We start from the raw sequence: 19,485 nt of genomic DNA on the forward strand, positions 1-19,485 counted from the left end.
CCAAAAAAAAAAAAAAAAAAAAAAACAGAAATGTAAGGAACTCTTTATGTTTCTCATCTGCCCTAGAGAATTACAGCAAAGGAGTGAGAGAAGCTAATTTATTGCGTGAAATGGCTGGTCATTGCCAAGACAGTTCAACAATGGAGCCACATGATGACTTTCAGTCAAGTAAGTGTTTATCTTTTTTCTCTGAAAAAAAGTGATCACCTGTTATCCCAGTCTCTTCCCTTTTCCTTGCCCTTGTAGACATCTATAGGTCTGTTTTCGTTGTCCAAATCTGTTGCCTGGTGGCACTCTCGCTTTGCCGCCTTTGGTAGAATCTCCATACCCGTGATTGAGGAATGCTATGTGCATCTTTCTTCTCTCTTTCCATCTCCCTGTTAATCGCTTGTGAGATTGTAGGTTTATTTGGGGTCTTATGTACAATAGTTTCAGATGAGTTTACATGAAATGATTTCAATATTGATTATAATTTGACTAGACATGAGATGTTTAAGTTTAGTGAGAACTCTATTCCTATCCTGAACAACGTTGTTGCTAGAATATGTAGAATGGTTTATGGAAATGAAAATTTTATTTATATGTCATGCAAGTGACCAACTAGTTGTATAATTGGAATGGTTGAAGTAGGAGTATCCTAGTTATATGGTTCTTCTTAGGCCAACCTTAAGTTTCAGATTATAGCAGCTTCAAGGTGGAAGAAGTGTCTTATTATTGGTTAGGAAGCATAAAGATGGTGCTTACTTGGCATCCTTTACAACCTTCTACCATCTTGGGAACTTGCTGAGAATTTCAAACGCAGTTTCTGCATTGTTCTCTTTGGGCTATTAATACAATTTCCCCCCCCAGCTTTGTAGTTAGAGATATTTGAAGCTGCTATTTCTATCACCCTTTTGTTGAAAGGCTGATGGTGTTTTTTGAATTAAATATTTTTTTCAACATATTATGTAGTCCTCTGCAATATGATCACATTTATGAATGTTATAGCAAAAGATATTGCCTGTAGGTTTGTGTTTATTGTGGCTGAAATACTGATGGGGAGCTTCATTGCCATTCTACCACCACTTTTCCATCTTTTTCCCATCAACACAATCTATATTATCTTAAAAAGGAAACTAGTAGCTTTTAACTTATTAGAGAAGCAGTCTCAACGACATTGTGAATTATCAGCATTCATCTCATCTAAGTTTATTAGTATGTTTTAGCACTTCGGTAATTTTATGTTCAATTTTATTGGAAGGTCTATAATGATGTTTGGTATGATTTCCCTTTGTCTGTCTCTTCTAATGTTCTCTAATTTAAATTTGCACTTTCATGTTTCATTTGCAGGTTTGTAGGCCCTCGGTGATCTGCTTCATTTATGGCTATGAACTAGTTTCAGATTGTATTAAGGTGGTGCATCTATTTAAGCTTTCTTCAATTGTTTCCTATCTGGTTCTTTGCATCTTTCGTTTCTTTTTAAATATATACATTTTTATATAATATGCCATGAAAAATGCAACTTTATTGCCGTTACTTTTTTAAATCATTTTATTATTTTATTAATATTACTATCTCAATCTCTGATGGGAAGTCAAATAGTTCCTAAGGCCGACTAATAAGACCAAACACGAAAATGGGGAGCTCAAAAACTTACAGTTAATGGCACCCAGTTTTACCTTGAATGACTCAAAATTTAAGAAGAGAATGGAAGGACACACTAACGAAGCATGATTAGGATGATCGAGGGCCTATGAGAATCTTGATCATATTCTCCAATTTGTGATGTTGCTTGTTCTGTTTGGAGCTGGTTCGTAGAGGAGTATGGTTTCGACTTGTCTGCGTGAGGGGTAGTAGAGAGATGATTGATGAGTTTCTTCTCCATCCTCAGTTTCGTGAGAAAGGAAAGTTCTTGTTGAAAGGAAGGGTGTGTGTGCTGTGGGGGGCTTTAGTGAGAAAGAAACAATAAAATTTTTAGAGGCATAAAAGATCCCTATGTGATGTTTGGTCATTGGTTAGAATTTTATGTTTCTCTTTGGGTTCGGTGGCTAAGTTTTGATGTAATTGTCCATTAAGCTTGATTTTACTGGATTGGAGGCCTTTTGTTTAGTTTGCCTATCTCCTTTGTGGGCTCTCTTTTTTATGCGCTTGCTTTCTTTTATGTTTTTTTACCAATGAAAACTCGGTCCTTGATTAGAAAAACAAAGCATGATGAAGATCCTTTGCCTCTCACTGCAGCCATACAAAATACACCAGTTCGGGATAAGAACTGGAGTGGATAAAACATCTAAAGTGTTAATCGTTCCCTAGGCCTTAATCCAAGAAAAAAAACGGAATCTTTGTTGGTTGGACTTCCACATAGACGAGGAAAAAAGTGGTGCAGTGAGGAGTCTGGAGGTGTAGTCTATTTGAACAATCAATAGACTATGATCTTTGACCTGGAGAAAGAGAAACCAACTGAAGTGAAAATTGAAAGGATTGAGGAGGAGGGATAACTCTTCGATCTCTTGATCCAGGAAGGGCCTTCAAAATTGAAAGTCATGGGATATTGCTCCTCCCAAGGGTTAGTAGAGACAATTTTAGAAACTTATCAGCTTTCTATTGGGAGGAACAGGAAGTACCGAAGTTGAGAAATCAACGGAAGAAGCTTACACTGTTTTGGCAGTGTGCTGCCACCAATTTCCTATACTATAGTTTCATATTGGAAAAGCTTGCAAGGTTGTTCGAGGACAGGGATGAAGAATGAAAGCGGCATAGAGATGAGAGGCCATTGTTGGTTGTACTTTTGTAGAACAAGAATTATTTTTCTTGCTGGCAGAGATCATGAAAGAACAGTCTGGATTGTAGAAAAGAGGAGCTTCTGCCTTGTGGCGTTTGTCATGGAGCTCCCTGTAGTGGCTTGGTTAGAAATGGTAACGGTCGGAGTGGCTTCATTGCTGGATAAAGGCTCTTCAAGAGAGGAAGGCTGTCCAGTCTTCTGTCCCCAACCCTTTGCTCATGTTGTTGAACAAGAGAGGGAAAGGTTGCCCATTTTTATGGCTTAGTTGGGAGGAATGGAGAAGGGTGGCGCATTTTGAGTTGAAATTGGAAGAGTTTAATAGAGTTCTTGTGTGATGAATATTTGTGCGAGCGAAAAGGATGAACTTCTTTTATCAAGGACATCAAATCTGGTGGTTTTATGGAACTTGGACAGTCATCCGTTCAAGCTTTCGCGCTTTAAATCTGTGTCGATTAATTGAATTCGAAGACAACCATTCATTTGAGTGATCATTCTGAATAATTACTTATTATTAATCTTTAACAGTCCCAAACTTCACTTCCTTAGGGAACGTTTGTCTCGAAACAAGTTTTGTTATATAGCTTACTGGGCATAGACTGTTAAACTGTTGTCGACATTTCGTTTTGTATATAGGTCGGCGGAAGCTGAATTCCAAGTTCTTCGATCTGAAATCGCTGCAGCTCGCAGTTGGCAGCTTGAACAATTAACAATTGATTCCATCATAGGAAGCAGAGTTACCAGTAATGTTTTAGTGCCCTGTATGTTAACAGCTGCTCATTTACATGATGGACATGAAAGGAGATGGATTTTTGGTATAGTACCAATGGAACATGCGTTGGCCCTGTCGTTGCTGTTTGACAGAATTCCCTTCGTTTGTGAAAATGGTAGGCTTCTGAAGTTGCCTGAATTCAACACCAATTTGAAAGTTCACTGGAGGCAGAATTTCTAGCTTATAGTTTCTAATGTACTTTATGAAATTTAGGTATAAAGTTAATTCGTTCTTACCGTTAGTATGTGAACGGAAATTGGTTATTGATACCTTATAGATCGTTTTTCATCTCCTTGTATTCTGCTCTTTGCTCGGATGGAAATCAGTTATTTACACGTCATAGATCATCTTCTTCGATTTTTTTATTCTCCCAGGCTTTAAACCTATAATTCGCGAATTTTTCATTTCACTTCTTGAGTAGTCTTTTTGTTTTATTTCTCTTTTTAAAAATCCAAACTTAAACTATTTTCTTTATAAAAAAAAAATAAAGATTTTTGAACATTTTTTTAAAAAATTGTTATTATTTTATTCTAAATAATGAAGAGAAATGAAATATTTTTCTGAATATTAAATGTCTGTTTCACGTGAGACTGGACTCCACCACCACTCTATATTATATTAACCAACTCACTATGCTTTTGGCGCGGTTCAAGATCGACGCTCACTGCTGCTCCACCGGCGCCGGAATTACAGACCTCTACTTCATTGCTGCCTTCTCTTCTTCATTCCGATTGTTCGTCACCTCAGAGAGGACAGAATGCGGTCTCTTCCATTAGATACTTGCGTTCTTCGTCCCCATATTCAACCACCTCCACGTTCCCTTTCCAGCTTCAGCCCGCGCACTTCACTTCTCACTTCTTCTACTTCCAACAACCGTTTTTCCTCTGCTTCTGCGGCTACGTTTCACCGCAATGCTTCGCTACAGATTTTCAACGAACGAATTTCGGTTTGGAATCGGAATCCGCTTCTGTGCTCCAAAACGAAACGGATTGATGTTGGATTGTTGGTTCCTCCTCTTCAGTGTGGATCTTCATCGGACACCAATGGCGTCCAGAGCGAGCGGAGTTTGATGCAGTGGATAGAATTGATCGGTGAAGCTTTGTCCACTGCGTTTCCTGTTTGGGTGGCGTTAGGGTGTTTACTAGGGCTGCTTAGGCCGGCTTACTACGATTGGGTTCAACCGAGATGGACTGTTCTTGGTCTTACCGTTACAATGCTTGGTATGGGCATGACATTGACTCTCGATGATCTTCGTGGTGCTCTCGCTATGCCTAAGGAATTGATTTCAGGATTCTTGCTACAGTATTCGGTTAGTTCGTTGATTTTCTGTGATTATACTGTTGTTTGAATGAATTTGAAAATTACTGATTTCGTCCATCTCTTGGAACATCTCGTGTATTAGTTATATAAACTAATAATTTCCGAAGTTGGCAATGCCTTCGATGTTAAATTATCTGAGCGATGAAGATTTTCTACTTTAAGCTACATGAACCAATGGTTGGTTATCTCTTTTATGGAATTGCTTTCTATGACTTTGAATTATATTCACTGTGAGTTAAAGAGCGTTTCATTATCATTCAAACAACCTTTCTGAGTTGGTAGTCATGCACTTCAGTTCCTCTCTCTCCTCTGTATTGAAGGAAACAGTTACTAAGAATAGTGAGGGCATGGGGATTTCAATTTCAGTTTCTTTAGTAGTTCGATGAACGAAACTCTTCAAGATAGATTTTCATGGCTCCTGTTGCAGGTGATGCCAATATCAGGCTATGTTGTCAGCAAGCTGTTAAATCTGCCATCTTACTATGCAGCTGGTTTAATATTGGTTGGCTGCTGTCCTGGTGGTATGCATCTGTTGGTAGTGTCAATAATCTTTCTCATTATCCCTGTTTTAATAGTTTGATCCATCTTTGGTTTCAGGAACAGCAAGCAATATTGTCACCTACATTGCACGGTATTCTAATTTAATTTTCGATCGTTTAACTTCCTCATTTGGTTTAAGAAAAATTTTGTTGCCTTTTCAGGGGAAATGTTGCTCTTTCTGTGCTGATGACAGCTATGAGCACCGTGGCAGCCGTGGTTAGCTAACCTACATAGTTCTTTTGCTGTTTTCGTTTAGGCATTTTGTTTCTAAATTCATATCGATACAAGCTGCGTTGTGTTCAAGTTCGAGTTAGAGCAAGAGCTGTCTTCATTTTTATATAGTTCTTTTAGAATTAAAACATATCCTAATATCTCTTTTTGTAGAAATGCAAGCAAACGAGCTCCCTTAGATACACTGCAAATTTCTTACATGAACATAATAGTTGCCACAGTGCTGATGACAGCGATGAGCACTGTGGCAGCTGTGGTTAGCTAATCTACATAATGCTTTTGCTTCTTCATTTGGGCGTTTTGTTTCTAAATTCAGAATGATACAAGCTGCGTTGCGTTCAAGTTCGAGTTAGAGCAAGAGTTGCCGTCATTTCTATATAGTTCTTTTATAATTAAAACAGATCCTAATATCTCCGTTTGTAGAAATGCAAGCAAACGATCTCCCTTAGATATACTGCAAATTTCTTACATGAACATAAGAAACGCATTACCTAATACAACTATAAATTTATGATCTAGCATCTGTTCTTCTTCTAGTTTCTTCTGAGTTCAACCTTTAAGGAATTTAAGCAGACAGATAGTTTCATAGATTTTGTAGAGTAAGTTATGATTTCAATGTTTTACAGATCATGACCCCATTTCTCACTGCTAAACTTGCTGGTCAATTTGTTGCTGTGGATGCAGCTGGGTTATTAAGATCCACACTACAGGTGGCCTTTCTAGCATTTGATCGAGATACCCATATTTTTATTTTTTTTTTTTCATGTAATAACTACATTATGAACTTCTCTTTCCATCACAGATTGTGCTTCTTCCTGTACTAGCTGGTGCATTTTTAAACCAGTATTTCCATGGCTTGGTTCGATTCGTCTCTCCATTGATGCCCCCTATTGCTGTTGGTACTGTAGCTGTTTTATGTGGAAATGCAATTGCTCAGAGCTCTTCTGCTATTCTCACGTCTGGAATGCAAGTTCTGCTGGCTGCATCTCTTCTTCACATGTCGGGATTCTTCTTTGGTTACGTGCTTGCAAGAATGCTCAGTATCGACATTTCGTCTTCTCGGACAATCTCCATTGAAGTTGGAATGCAGGTAAATCATTTCATTTACCTATATCATATCTTAGCTTCACTCTTTGGCAAGTCTAATCCCGAGTATTTTACCTCGTAACTCATCGGTTTCGCCATTGGTGGCTGGAGATGGTTCTAATGAGTCGATTTATGTCACAGAACTCGGTGCTAGGTGTTGTTCTTGCTACCCAGCACTTTGGAAACCCTCTGACGGCAGTGCCCTGTGCTGTTTCCAGTGTTTGTCACTCAATCTTTGGTAGCGTTCTTGCTGGGATTTGGAGACAAAGCAAAGATTAGATTTAGGTGATGCCTTCTATATTTATGCGCCAGGTATTCAATCTTTCTGATTCAGTAAAATTTAGACATTGGAAGAGCTCTCCAGGGCAATTTCTTAATTTCTGCCAATTCTTTAGAGGGTATTTGCTATCTTTCCATGATCCAACTCTTATTAAGTTTATAAGTTTGTTATGGAATGAATAAAAACATTGCAACTTTTTTAGTCTTACATGTTTGCTATTAAAAATAGATCTTTTTTAAACATAAAATGCTTTGGTTTTTTATCTTTTGTTGAATTAATTTCAGATTAAATGAACTAAAGTAATAGCAGATGCAAATATAACACAGTATTAGTTCAATTCATGGGAGAAGTCTAAAATCCTCATGACTGGTATCTAATATTCTCGAAATCTCAATGAAAGAATATGTATATTTTATCTTAATTGAAAACTAATTGATATCTTAGTATATTGGTGTTATACTCCATATATTACTAAAATGATAAGTGTTCATGTTTTTATCGTAAAAATTGTTAATTGACGTATAAATTATAGTTTATTATATATATTATATTTGATATTTCATTATAAGGTAAATATTTAAATATTTGACTCCTTACCATATCTTTCCATTTATTCGAACAAAAAAAAAAAAAAAAACTTTATTTGGATTGTTTAGGTCATCAACCCTTTCCAACGAAACTTAATTCAATTCAATCTCTATACACATTTTGAAAAAGTTAAAATACCGAACTTGTAATCCAACCACCAATTTTATATAATCCAGGTATCGATAAAAATTCTAGTATTATTATAGTATGGCAAAATTTTTACTATGCTTTGTTGTTTATTTTTAAGAATTATGTTGGGATTTATCAATATTAAAAATAATATATATTTATAAAGTAATAAAAATATATAATAAGTATTATTTGAGAAAAGGGCGGGACACTGGGCGTTAACCTAAAAATGGAATCTTTAACCAAAACAAAATTCAAAAGGAAAATTTGAACGACGAACATTTTTCGCTGTCCCCGCCGGATTCAATCTCCATTTTCCCGAATCAAAATTTCACGAATCTTCGTCTTTTTTCAGTTCGCGGGAACTCTGAATTCGAAACTTCTCAACCCTAATTCTTATACTAAAATGCGAATCCTTCCCCAAACTTCCAATCCCATTCGATTCTCAAGCTATCAGTCGAACTTGCAGACCCAAAATGGATTCCCTCCATGCCTTACCTCCTCTCAAAAGGCTCAGAATCCTTCAAGAACTAGAACGAAAGCAGCAAGAAGAGGACCAATCTCTCCATTCTTGTTCCCTCCCTGCGAAGAAGCGAAAGGAGTCTCGTGATTCATCGATCTTCATCCCCGACGCTACATTACCCAACGCAATCGCCATTTCCACTTCTCCTTACTGCTTGCCGACGAAGAAAAGAGTCTGGGCGTTTCATCCTGATTTCGCCCCTGAATCTCTGGATCTCAATGTTGAATACAAGCCTCCTCCGGAAGAAATATCGATTTCAGAAACAAAATCAGAGAGAGAGGAAAAAGAGAAGAAGGAAAGCTCTGATGTTGAGAGTGAGCATCAAGAGATTGAAGCTGTCCAAGAAGAAGAAGATGAGGATGAAGAGGACGGAATCCTCTGTGCGATTTGTCAAAGCACGGATGGAGACCCTTCCGATCCAATCGTGTTCTGTGATGGATGTGATTTGATGGTACATGCTTCGTGCTACGGCAATCCTCTGGTGAAGAATGTACCAGAAGGTGATTGGTTCTGTACCCAATGCTTAGCTTCATCGTCTTCCAAGACGGAGAAGAAAGCTTCTGAAACACCATTTTCGTGCTGTCTTTGTCCTCTCAAAGGAGGGGCAATGAAGCCAACAAACGATGGCCGATGGGCTCATATTGTTTGTGGCCTCTTTGTTCCTGAAGTGTTCTTCGAAGACCCAGATGGCAGAGAAGGGATTGATTGCTCAAAGATTCTCAAAAGGAGATGGAAATCTCAATGCTATATCTGCAAAACCTCTAACGGTTGTGCCATTGATTGCTCAGAGGCTAAATGCAGTTTGGGTTTTCATGTTACTTGTGGTTTGAAGGAGGATCTTTGCATTGAGTACCAAGAAGGAAGGAGATCTGGTGCTATTGTAGCTGGGTTCTGCAAAAGCCACACTGATTTGTGGAAGAAGGTAAACTATTATTCTTTCTTTCTCCCCTGAGCTAAATCTAAATTTGGGTCATTTAGTTTGCAATTTGGTTTGTGGGTTTGAATGTTGTTCATGTCTTCTGGTTGCAGCAACAACTAACAGGGAAGTTCAAGATTGTGGCCAGAGATGAAAGTAAGTGATAACTACTGGGAAATCAGCAAAAATCAGCTTTGGCCACTAAATTTAGGATCAATGATTTCAGTTTATGTTTTGATCTTTGTAGTAACAAACTAGTCTTGTAATTACTTTGCTCATGGGATACCTATCCTTACATCAGTAGTGTAATTATAGGACAAGGAATTACCGAGTAGTTGGAGTAAAACTAATAAAATAAATGAATTTTTGGACACTAACCTTCTTCCTCAGATGTTGAAAGGCATCCGACTTTAATGATGCAATTTCACTTCTTTTGTCTTTACATGTTCTCTTATAAAGTGAAATCGAGTGTCAATATGCTTCGATCTCTCATGATGTGACTTGTTATCAATGTAGATCTTGGTTGCTATACTACAACCAGGCAAGACTCAATCTCCTAGTTCTTGTTGAGGGTCATCGCTCTCGATCTCTGAGTTCCAACTGCATGAGTGTGTTGTAAATCAATGTCGTCTTGTCTTTAAGATGCCCAGACTAAGGAGATAGATAGTTCAGTTTAAAATCATCCCCTGACATAGCGATCTTGTTAACTAATCAATAAATCAACTAACTTTGAGGCTTCTGATGGCTTCTCCTTGCAAACAAATGCCACAACTCTTGCCCATATATCTACATTCATGACATTTCCTCTTCCTAGACTGTTTGCAACCATCCACAACAGCTCCATGTTGGATTCCTGGCACAACCTGTCAATGAGTTTGTTTATGCTCTCGGAACGAGGCACGTAGCCCTTGAAGATCATCTCGTCCAGTATCGAAGTTGCTTCCTGTAACTGCATCATTTCACACAGCCCATCAAAAAGAGTCCTGTATGATACCACATCAGGAGAGCAACCTCGTCTTGGCATATCTGCAAGCAAGTCCATAGCCTTATCCCATTTCCCCTCCTTGCATAATCTCTCCATGATTGTATTGAAACTGATTACATCTGGCTTACACCCCTTCTTCACCATCTCATCCAAAACTCTATATGCAGATTCAAGATCGTTCTCTTTACATTGCCCATTGATCATGGTATTGTAGGTGACCGTGTCGGGTTTGCACCCGTTCTCTCCCATTTCCGCTAAAATCTCAGGAACTTCTTCTTTCCTACCATGTTTGAAGAGCGCACTGATGAAAGTAGAATAAATTGCCGAGTCCAATTTTACCTTGTTAGTCACCATCTCCTCTTTTAGCTTGAAAGCCAAATTCAAATCTCCAATCCCACAGAACCCTTTGATCAATGTAGCATATATCGACGCATTCGGCAAAATCCTGTAGACTCTCACCATATCCTCTTTCAACCTTAATGCTTCATCCAACTTAGAATTCAGAGAAAGTCCATAAATCAAAGTTCCAAAAGTGACCACATTCGGCTTCACACCTCTCTTTGGCATTTCATCAAACACCTCCCATGCATCATCCAAATCCCCACACAAACAAGCAGCATGAATCAAAATGTTAAAAGTACAAGCATCAGGGGAGCCATAGTTACCAATGCCCACAAAAACTTCCGCCATTCTCTCAAACTCCCTGCACTTCAACAATGCATCCAACAACGAATTCGCTGATTTCACCGTCCGCTTGCAACCATAGGATGGAATTTTATCAAACACTTGAAAGGCGCGGTCAAGGAGGCGGGCTCGACCATAGAACGAAATGACATTACAGAAGATAATCTCGTGAGGAGAAAATCGAGTCTCCTGCTTGAGCTGATGGAGAATTTCTTCCATTTCATCGAACATCTTGGCACGCCCGAGCTTGGTGATAATGAGATCATAGGAAAGTAAAGAGTAACGGAAGGGTTTGGGGGGTTTTGTAGAGTTGGGATTAGGGTTCAGGAAGAGTTGAAAAGCGAGTTTAGGATCCTTTTGGAGACGAAGAAGGGAACACAGACGAAAGGGTGAAATCAATTTGTGGGTCTTCATTTGGATGCTGTTGGCTTTCTTTGCCCAGAAATGTGCCTCGATTTATTGTTCATCAACTGAGAACCAAGAGAAATTCATGTAACAATGGCGGAATGTGAAGAATTGAGAGAGACCGGGAAAGGCACGGAGCCATTGCAGGATCCAAACGAAACGAACGACGGTAGCCGATGGTTTTGGCGGCTTTCTATCAAATTCATCTCCCAATATATATATATATATATCAATTAAAAATCACAATCTCGTCTTCATTTGTTCTTGAGAAACAGAGATAAAAGAAAATACTATAAATTGAGAATAAAATTCAAATATAATATTTTAATCAATTAAATCACGCTACGAAAAAACAAATTTTATTTTTTAATAATTTTCAAAATTACATGGAAATTTAGAAATAACAAAACCTTAATTTATCATTTTTTTTATACTTTTTAAAATGTATAATAAATATCTAAAATAAAAAATAATATAAAAAATTTTTATTTTAAAATTTTAGTTTTATATAATTTTCCATATTTTTAATTTAAAATATGAAAAAGTAAAAATAATAAATGAGTATCAAACAAAAACTGTTTTTTTTTTTTTTTATGAAGAGAAAGAACAAACAGACGAACCAGTTACCAAAAATAGTTTTGTTTATTTTTTTATTTTAAAAAATTAAACAAAAAACAAGCAATTAAACAAAATTACCAAATAGGTTATTTAAAATAAATAAAAAAAAGGAGAATTAAGAAAACTTTCTATTTATTTATATATATATATATATTACCAAAAAAATTAATATTGTATAAGAAAAACCTTTTATTTGTATATGAAATTTAGAATTTAAAAAGATTTATATTTAAGGTGAAATAGTTAGTATCCATTATATTTATCTGTTTTCGAGTAGATTGATAAATGTTCATACTCCTACTCGAAAATATGATATTCATTTAATAGTAGTTAAAGTTCATTATACATCACGCTTCATGATCACGATCGAGCGTTCTCGTGTCATCCGACATATTGACAAAAACACGATGATAACCTACCTAATTAAGGTATTGAAAGTTGAATAGTTGTCTGGCAAGATTTGTGAGTACCTATAAGTTTATCGAAACACTCATGTATTAGTTCAACTTCAGTATCGTTTTACATGAAAGTTGAGTATGCTTCATACTTGTTAATATTAAACATACCCTGTTCAAAATTTGTCAATACGAGCAAGCATAGTTAGAGATAAAATACTCCCGACCTTTAAAAGGTTGAAAAGATTCGTTTTTTACCTTTGGGGAAGTTCGGGAGGGATTACAAGATTAATAACTTCCATAAAATTTTAAGATTTTGTTCAATTACCAGTCTATTAGTTTCTCCAATCGTTTTCTTCCACGCCATAAGATCAAAGACTAAATCACTAACTGCAAATCGCAACCGTTCAATTGAAGCTCCATACAGTGGGAATTCAAGCACCAGATCAAAACTTATTTCCTAGCGCCATCGGAACACTACACCAACCGTTAACAGCCGTCAGAAGGAAGCTGCGTTCCCCTTTTTCGAACCTGGGAAAGGAAGAAACCGTTCTTTGTGCGAGTGAAATTGTTGATTCGAGAGAAGAAAAGGGTCGAAGAGTGGGGGTGGATTTTTGGGTTTGATGGGTTATTTTTGGTGAAAGAACGGAGCCCTTTTGAGTTCGTGTGTTCAAAGGGTAAGAATCATGGACTGCGAAGTGAATGAAAGCGAGGAATACTCGCTGCTCAAGAATCTGAGGCTCGAAATCGATGGAGATGATGGGTTTTTTAATATCTGTTTTTGGGTTTATCTTATGAATTCTTCCACATTCCCTGTTTCAATCCTTGAGGTTAACTTCGCCTATCTTGTTTTTGTTACGGATTTTTTTTTTTTAATGTTCTTCCTTGATCTTGTATCCATTATCATCTGTTCTTCTTTGTCTATGATTTTTTGGGTGTCTTGGAACACCCCTTGTTGGTGGCTTGGCTGCTCTGTGCTTGTTGTTCATCTGATCAAATCTTTGATACCCATATGATTTTGCCACAGACTTTTCTGCTTTTGAGTGTCAAGTTCTTTTGTGAAGACTATTCTTCGAACATGAAAAACTCTTCCAAATTGATGTGGGTAACGATTTAGAAAGTAAGTTCTAATTTGGAAGTTTGAAAATATCATTACAAAGAAATCTGTATGGATAATTGAACTATGACTTGATTCAAATGCAGTGGTTACTATTGTTTAGTGATTTCATTGTAAAATTTGATGTTCTTGATCTAGAAATAGATTGTTTTGTTATGTGCATTGATTTTTTCAATGAATGATGCATATTTTAAGATGAACTTACATTCTTAGTTTGAATTTCTAGCCTGTTGAGTACCATTTTATCGTTCTTACTTTGTTTTGGATGCGTTGCTTCAGGTACAGTTAGATTCATCAGGCATGAGTTCTTTTCTGGTTCTAAGTGAAAGGAATCGAATTAAGATTATGCCTTTGCCCGCCTTACACAAACCCGATGAACATTCGGGTGCTGGTAGTTCGTCTTCTGGGAATGAAGTTCCACATGAATATCTAGACATTGATTTTCCCATGGAAAAATGGGTTCATATTGGATGTGAGGTACATTGCAGTGTTCTCAGCTCGATAACTTGACTAGTTTCGCACCCTAACGTTTTTTTTCTTCGAACTGTGTTATCTGAATATCAAATTAAAGATCGGAAAAGATAAGTAATGGAGTGCTGTAAAGAGAGGTTTTGTGGAACTTTTCGTTTGACGTTAATTTGACACGAGCTATGAGTATGCATATTGAAATTAAAGATTCATAACGACTACTTAACTACACTGCTCGTGGTTATGGTTGGTTGCATTTCTCCCCATTAGTGACGTGTTAGCTACATTCGAGTTACTAGTTTTCTGAGTTTTCATTTTCAGGTCTCCACCGATTTTGTCAGACTGCATATTAATGGGAAAATGGTTGGAGAAAGGCCTATGTCATCTTCACTCGGTGAAGATGCCATTCCAAGGGGTTCGGGTAGGATTGCTTTGGTCAACAATGGTGAAGATGACAGCCTGCAAGGCTATGTTCATAATGCAAAAGTTCTGCATTCGGTATCATCGATCAAGGATTATTATGTCGAGGTGCTATTGGACCGTCTTTCCTGATGTTGAATTTAAAATGAACTAACTGAATTTCTTGGCAAAACTAAGAAAGTATTTCCCTACTGATGTATGCTGCTATAATTCCAGGACCTACCCGTTAAATTATTTATCGACAACTCCTCCACCACGGAGATTGAAGAGGGCAGCGATGGCATATGGAATATAGTTGGTGGCAAGGTTAGGAAGCTTTCTGTTACCCTGCTTCTGGCTGTCGTATTGACATTTTTCGACCTGTTTTTATGACTATTATTTGTTTCTTCCTTGCAAACCACAGCCATCTTGTCGTCGAAATTTCTCGTTGGAAGTTATGCTGTTAGATTCCTCTGGCCAGCCTGTTCTTAAGGAACTCGAGGTTCGTGCCAACAGTTTTCATTTTAATATCGTCTATCTAGTCGTCAGTTCGGTTTGGTTAACCTCTTGATGCTCACTTTGGAAGTCGTTACTCATTATTCGACAGGTTGTTGCCTCCCTCATCTATGCTGAAAGTGGGGAAGCTGTGGAGAAGTCAAGTGATGAAGAAGCTCCCCTTTTGGCAAGCTATGATGGTGTTGAATTTGCTTCCAGTGATAGACCAAGTAAACTCTTGAATGGGCGTGCATCTTTTAAGCTAAAAATATCTCAGGTAGAAATGACTTTTGAACTTCTTCAATGTCTAATTTTCATTCGTAGCAATCTTCGGGTTTTCCCTTTCGGGCTTCCCTTCAAGGTTTTTAAAACGTGTTTGCTAGGGAGAAGTTTTCACACCCTTATAAAGAATTTTTCGTTCTCCTCTCCAATCGATGTGGGATCTCACAATCCCACCCCTCTGCAGGGCCCAACGTCCTCGCTAACACTCGTTCCCTTTTTCAATCGACGTGGGACTCCCCAATCCACCCCCTTTCGGGGCTTAGCATCCTTGCAGGCACACTGTTTCGTGTCCACCTCCTTCGAGGCTCAGCCTTCTCGCTGACACATCGCCCGGTGTCTGGCTCTGACACCATTTGTATCAGCCCAAGCCCACTGCTAGTAGATATTGTCCTTTTTGGACTTTCCCTTTCGGGCTTCCCCTCGAGGTTTTCAAAACGCATATGCTAGGGAGAGGTTTTCACACCCTTATAAAAAATGTTTCGTTCTCCTCCCCAACTGATGTGGGATCTCACAATCCACTCCCCTTCAGGGCCAGCATCCTTGCTGGCACACCGTCTTGTATCCACCTCCTTCGAGGCTCATCCTCCCCGCTGACACATCGCCTGGTGTTTGTCTCTGATACCATTTGTAACAGCCCAAGTCCACCGCTCGTAGATATTGTCTTCTTTGGACTTTCCCTTTCGGGTTCTCCCTCAAGGTTTTTAAAACGCGTCTACTAGGGAGAGGTTTTCACACCCTTATAAAAAATGTTCGAAAATTTTGCTAGGTAGGCATCATGTAGGTCTGCATTTTAGATTGATTTATACATGCGTCTCTCTTGCTTCCATGTACAATCATTTTTTGTTTACATTACACCTGCCTTGTTCTTTTATGCTTCTGTTGTAGCCATTCTATGACTTTCTCCTTTATGGTTTCAGCTATCTTCTAAATGTGATAACAAGCTCTTCCGCATAAGATTTTGCATACCTAAATTTGAGGGGTATCCCTTCTTCGAGGCTCTCTCTTCTCCAATTCGCTGCATCTCAAGGAGTCGAACTACTCGTACGTCAACTTTGATGTGGAAAAGATCTGCTGTTCATGGACTCGATGGATCACGGCCATCTGGTTTGGACAACGGAACCTCAGAACACGAGCATGTTTCAATAGATGAAGAAAAACCAAGTCCACTATTGAAGAGGATTAAAGTGGGACAAGATAGAGTTTTACCAAACTCTAATGACGATCGTGCTTTACGGCAACCGGACGAGGAATGCAACTCTCATTCTTTTACTGCCAATGAGGTATTTGCCATTTACTTCTTCAAATTGAACCAAACTAACATGAACTCAAATAATGAGTGATTGATCATTGTGAATGGAATTCTTATGCTTTTGATACTCTTCTGTTAGTCAAATTGTTAACAAGTGTTGTTGGCGTAGGCTGAAAATGGATTTGGCACAAATTTAAGAGAGAGACCTAAAAATAATGGATCAAGAAGAGCATCCCCATCAGACTCTGCAAGCACTCAAGCCAGACATTTGGCTCCGAATAGAACTACAACCAGTGGAAATCCGGTATCGGATGTGAACATTTTCAAATATTGCCTAGCAGGTTTACCTGAGAGGTCACATATGCTCAAGGAGATTGCAGCATCCGTATCGCAAGAAGAGGTTTCGGAATTTGCCGATCATGTTTCCCTATATTCTGGATGCTTACACCACAGGTAATCTTCAATCATCAAAGCGTGGTTATTGTACTTTCTGGGATTTCTGCAACATATACCTGCAAGGTTTGCCAAAATATATTTGGTATGAAAAATTATGTGGGTTGGATCAGTACTGTAACAGCACAAGCCTACTGCTAGCAAATATTGTCCATTTTGGCCCGTTACGTATCGTTGTCCACCTCATGGTTTTAAAACGTGTCTGTTAGGGAGAGGTTTCCACACCCTTATAAGGAAGGTTTCGTTCCCCTCTCCAACCGATGTGGGACCTCACAATCTATCCCCCTTAGGGGCCCAACATCCTCGCTAGCACATCATCCTGTGTCTAGCTCTGATACCATTTGTAACTGCCCAAACCCACTGTTACGATATCAGAGCTAGACACAGGGCGGTATGCCAGCGAGGATGTTGAGCCTCCAAAGGGGATGTATTGTGAGATCCCATATCGGTTGGAGAAGGAAACAAAGCATTTTTTATAAGAGTGTGGAAACCTCTCCCTAATAGACACGTTTTAAAATCGTGAGAGGCCAACGACGATACGTAACGGGCCAAAACGGACAATATTTACTAGCGATGAGCTTGGGTTTGGGCTGTTACAAGTACAGTTTTGAATTGCAACAGACCTTGTAACGATTTAGTTATGCATACTAACTTTTATGTCCCTCGACTCCCTTGCCATGTTGTACATTTATCCGAGTCTGTTGCCTTAAATACCATTCTAATTCTCTTCTAGTGAGGAAATATTTTACATTCTATTTCCTCTCAGGCATCAAATCCTAATGTCAAGAAAATTAATAGAAGAAGGAATACAGGCTTGGAATTCAATCTCTCAAAACAAGCATCATGTTCAGTGGGAGAGTGTTGCTTTTGAGATTGAAGAACAATTCATGAGAATTTCTGGCTGTAGCTCTAGATCTCTCACTCAGCAGGTACTCGCCCCGTCTCTTGAAAGAATTTTCCCTTGAAATCACCTCTGGATTGAATAAACTTTCTTCGTTTAACGATGATAAATATCAGGACGTTGAGTTGCTGAGGAGAATTTCTGGTTGTCACGAGTATCTGGCTCGAGAGAACTTCGAGAGAATGTGGTGTTGGTTATATCCTGTAGCTTTTACGTTATCCAGACAATGGATCAATGCAATGTGGAGTTCTTTATCACCCAAATGGATTGAAGGATTCATTACGAAAGAAGAAGCCGAATTATCACTTCAAAGCTCGACGGGTCTTCAAGAGCCTGGGACGTTTATTCTTCGGTTTCCTACTTCGAGAAGCTGGCCTCATCCTGATGCTGGTAGCTTGGTTGTCACCTATGTTGGCAATGACTATGCTCTTCATCATAGACTTCTTACACTTGATCACTTTTTCAGGTACTAAGATATATATATCACATGAATGTAATGAATATCAAAACGGTACCTTGTTTGAATGTATTTTGACTGTTCTTAGCAAGTTGTCGATAACACCTGCGTGTCGTTGGACGTTTATAATAATATACTCTAATTAGAAGCAGAATTGACCTTCTGCGTGCTTAACTCGAAAGGTATTGTCCTTGTAGTTCTGCTGAGGGAAAGAAGAATATGAGAAGCCTTCAGGATATGCTTCTTGCAGAACCCGAGCTCTCTCGATTGGGAAGGTAAGTTCCGAAACCGTCAATTGACTCTCATTTCACCCGTTTTCTTCCTGTGTTTGTGGTAACTGAGTGCTTTGTTTATGTGTTATAAATCTATAACATACAGGACAATTCGAAGTCGCTGAATCGTAGAAAATGGCAGTATCCATCCACAGCATTTGTTTGGTTTGCTTCACTACAGACATCCCCCAGTTACGTTGCGTACATATTGCACATACCGGAGTCGTTTTGGAACGAATATTTACAGGCATGTCGGAGCCACTCGAAAACTAAGATTTAAAAGGTGAACCATTCATATACTCTTCTTTTATTCAGAACATTGCTCGTCATAAACTACGAGTCATCAGTGAAACACCTCGAGGTAATGCTCGTACATCAGATTACCGTCTTATGTTGGGATATTTGATGCCTCAGCTGTTTTTGTTGTAGTTCTTTAACAAAACGTTGAATTAGCAAACAAGTTCTTGTGAGTTTTTGGTTGTTTTAATCCCAAAGTATGTAAGTTAAAACTGATTCTGCCGATAGTGACTCAAAACCAACCATTTCTTAGGTGAAAACTCCATGTTCTTCCACTGAAAAGAGCACTTAAAAGCAGCATTATAAGGTGATTTTGATTTTGTGTGAGATCACAGGCTGTTTCGAGAGGTTGTTTAGAGGGAGGGAAACAAAGTATCTCTTGTACGGATATGGGAACCTCTCCTTAGCAAATGCGTTTTAAAACTGTGAGGCTAATGGCGATACGGAACGGGATAAAACATGTAATATTTGCTAGTGGTCGGTTTGAGTTGTTATATTTAGCTGAGTTGTTTAACCTAGCTTTTCCGTTAATGTGTTTGGTTTGAGTGGAAGTCTAAGGACAGAAGATGGTTCAAAATGGATGGTTCGTGAAATTTTTCATTTATTTTTATAGAGATTGGGATCAGGATTCTTCGTACAATTTTTTTTTTCATGTTTTTTAATATATATATATATTTTTTAAAAAAATACATCTCAAAGAATTTTTTAATGGATAATTTCCATTTTTCGATATAATTTATATTAATAAATATAAAATATCATAATATATCTAATAGTATAAATAAAAATATAATATAATGTTTTATTAATGTAATTTTTAAAATTTTCAATTTCAAGGTTAAGCATTTTTTTTTTTTTTTTTTTTTTT

General features: G+C 38.0%; 5 protein-coding genes across 9 annotated transcripts in view; 4 read left to right on the forward strand and 1 right to left on the reverse strand.

Annotated features, from left to right (window-relative positions):
• Nucleotides 1-3,749, forward strand: part of LOC111480834 (protein FLX-like 1) — an 11,185-nt gene extending 7,436 nt beyond the window's left edge. For all 4 annotated transcript variants that reach the window (XM_023126024.1, XM_023126028.1, XM_023126027.1 and 1 more), the window contains 2 exons: nt 1,330-1,392; nt 3,392-3,749. The gene's annotated coding sequence lies outside the window, so the exon portion shown is untranslated. The remainder of the gene's footprint in view (nt 1-1,329; nt 1,393-3,391) is intronic.
• Nucleotides 3,750-4,139: 390 nt separating this feature from the next.
• Nucleotides 4,140-19,485, forward strand: part of LOC111481085 (probable sodium/metabolite cotransporter BASS1, chloroplastic) — a 23,292-nt gene continuing 7,946 nt past the window's right edge. The window contains exons 1-7 of one of the 2 annotated variants that reach the window (XM_023126411.1): nt 4,143-4,836; nt 5,275-5,368; nt 5,445-5,478; nt 5,549-5,603; nt 6,245-6,328; nt 6,421-6,708; nt 6,846-7,191. In XM_023126411.1, coding sequence (XP_022982179.1) covers nt 4,285-4,836; nt 5,275-5,368; nt 5,445-5,478; nt 5,549-5,603; nt 6,245-6,328; nt 6,421-6,708; nt 6,846-6,983 — 1,245 coding nt within the window. In that variant the 5' untranslated portion in view covers nt 4,143-4,284 and the 3' untranslated portion in view covers nt 6,984-7,191. Of the gene's footprint in view, nt 4,837-5,274; nt 5,369-5,444; nt 5,479-5,548; nt 5,604-6,244; nt 6,329-6,420; nt 6,709-6,845; nt 7,192-19,485 lie in introns of those variants that run through there. The other variant, XM_023126414.1, reaches the window with a different exon arrangement.
• Nucleotides 7,986-9,507, forward strand: LOC111481086 (peregrin-like). Its single transcript, XM_023126415.1, has 2 exons — nt 7,986-9,146; nt 9,254-9,507. Exons 1-2 carry the CDS (start codon nt 8,178-8,180, stop codon nt 9,302-9,304), a joined length of 1,020 nt encoding a protein of 339 aa, XP_022982183.1. The 5' UTR covers nt 7,986-8,177; the 3' UTR covers nt 9,305-9,507.
• LOC111481084 (putative pentatricopeptide repeat-containing protein At1g53330) lies at nt 9,319-11,403 on the reverse strand. The gene has a single exon (XM_023126410.1). The coding sequence runs from the start codon at nt 11,221-11,223 to the stop codon at nt 9,844-9,846; it is 1,380 nt and encodes a 459-aa protein (XP_022982178.1). The 5' UTR covers nt 11,224-11,403; the 3' UTR covers nt 9,319-9,843.
• On the forward strand, nt 12,698-18,840 carry LOC111481082 (SH2 domain-containing protein A-like). Its single transcript, XM_023126409.1, has 12 exons — nt 12,698-13,057; nt 13,624-13,821; nt 14,134-14,340; nt 14,449-14,538; nt 14,636-14,713; nt 14,819-14,983; nt 15,906-16,268; nt 16,407-16,690; nt 17,457-17,619; nt 17,708-18,057; nt 18,246-18,323; nt 18,427-18,840. The coding sequence occupies exons 1-12, from the start codon at nt 12,914-12,916 to the stop codon at nt 18,443-18,445; spliced, it is 2,139 nt and encodes a 712-aa protein (XP_022982177.1). The 5' UTR covers nt 12,698-12,913; the 3' UTR covers nt 18,446-18,840.

Source organism: Cucurbita maxima, unplaced genomic scaffold (assembly GCF_002738345.1).
Source record: "Cucurbita maxima cultivar Rimu unplaced genomic scaffold, Cmax_1.0 Cma_Scf00006, whole genome shotgun sequence".
Taxonomy (NCBI): domain Eukaryota; kingdom Viridiplantae; phylum Streptophyta; class Magnoliopsida; order Cucurbitales; family Cucurbitaceae; genus Cucurbita; species Cucurbita maxima.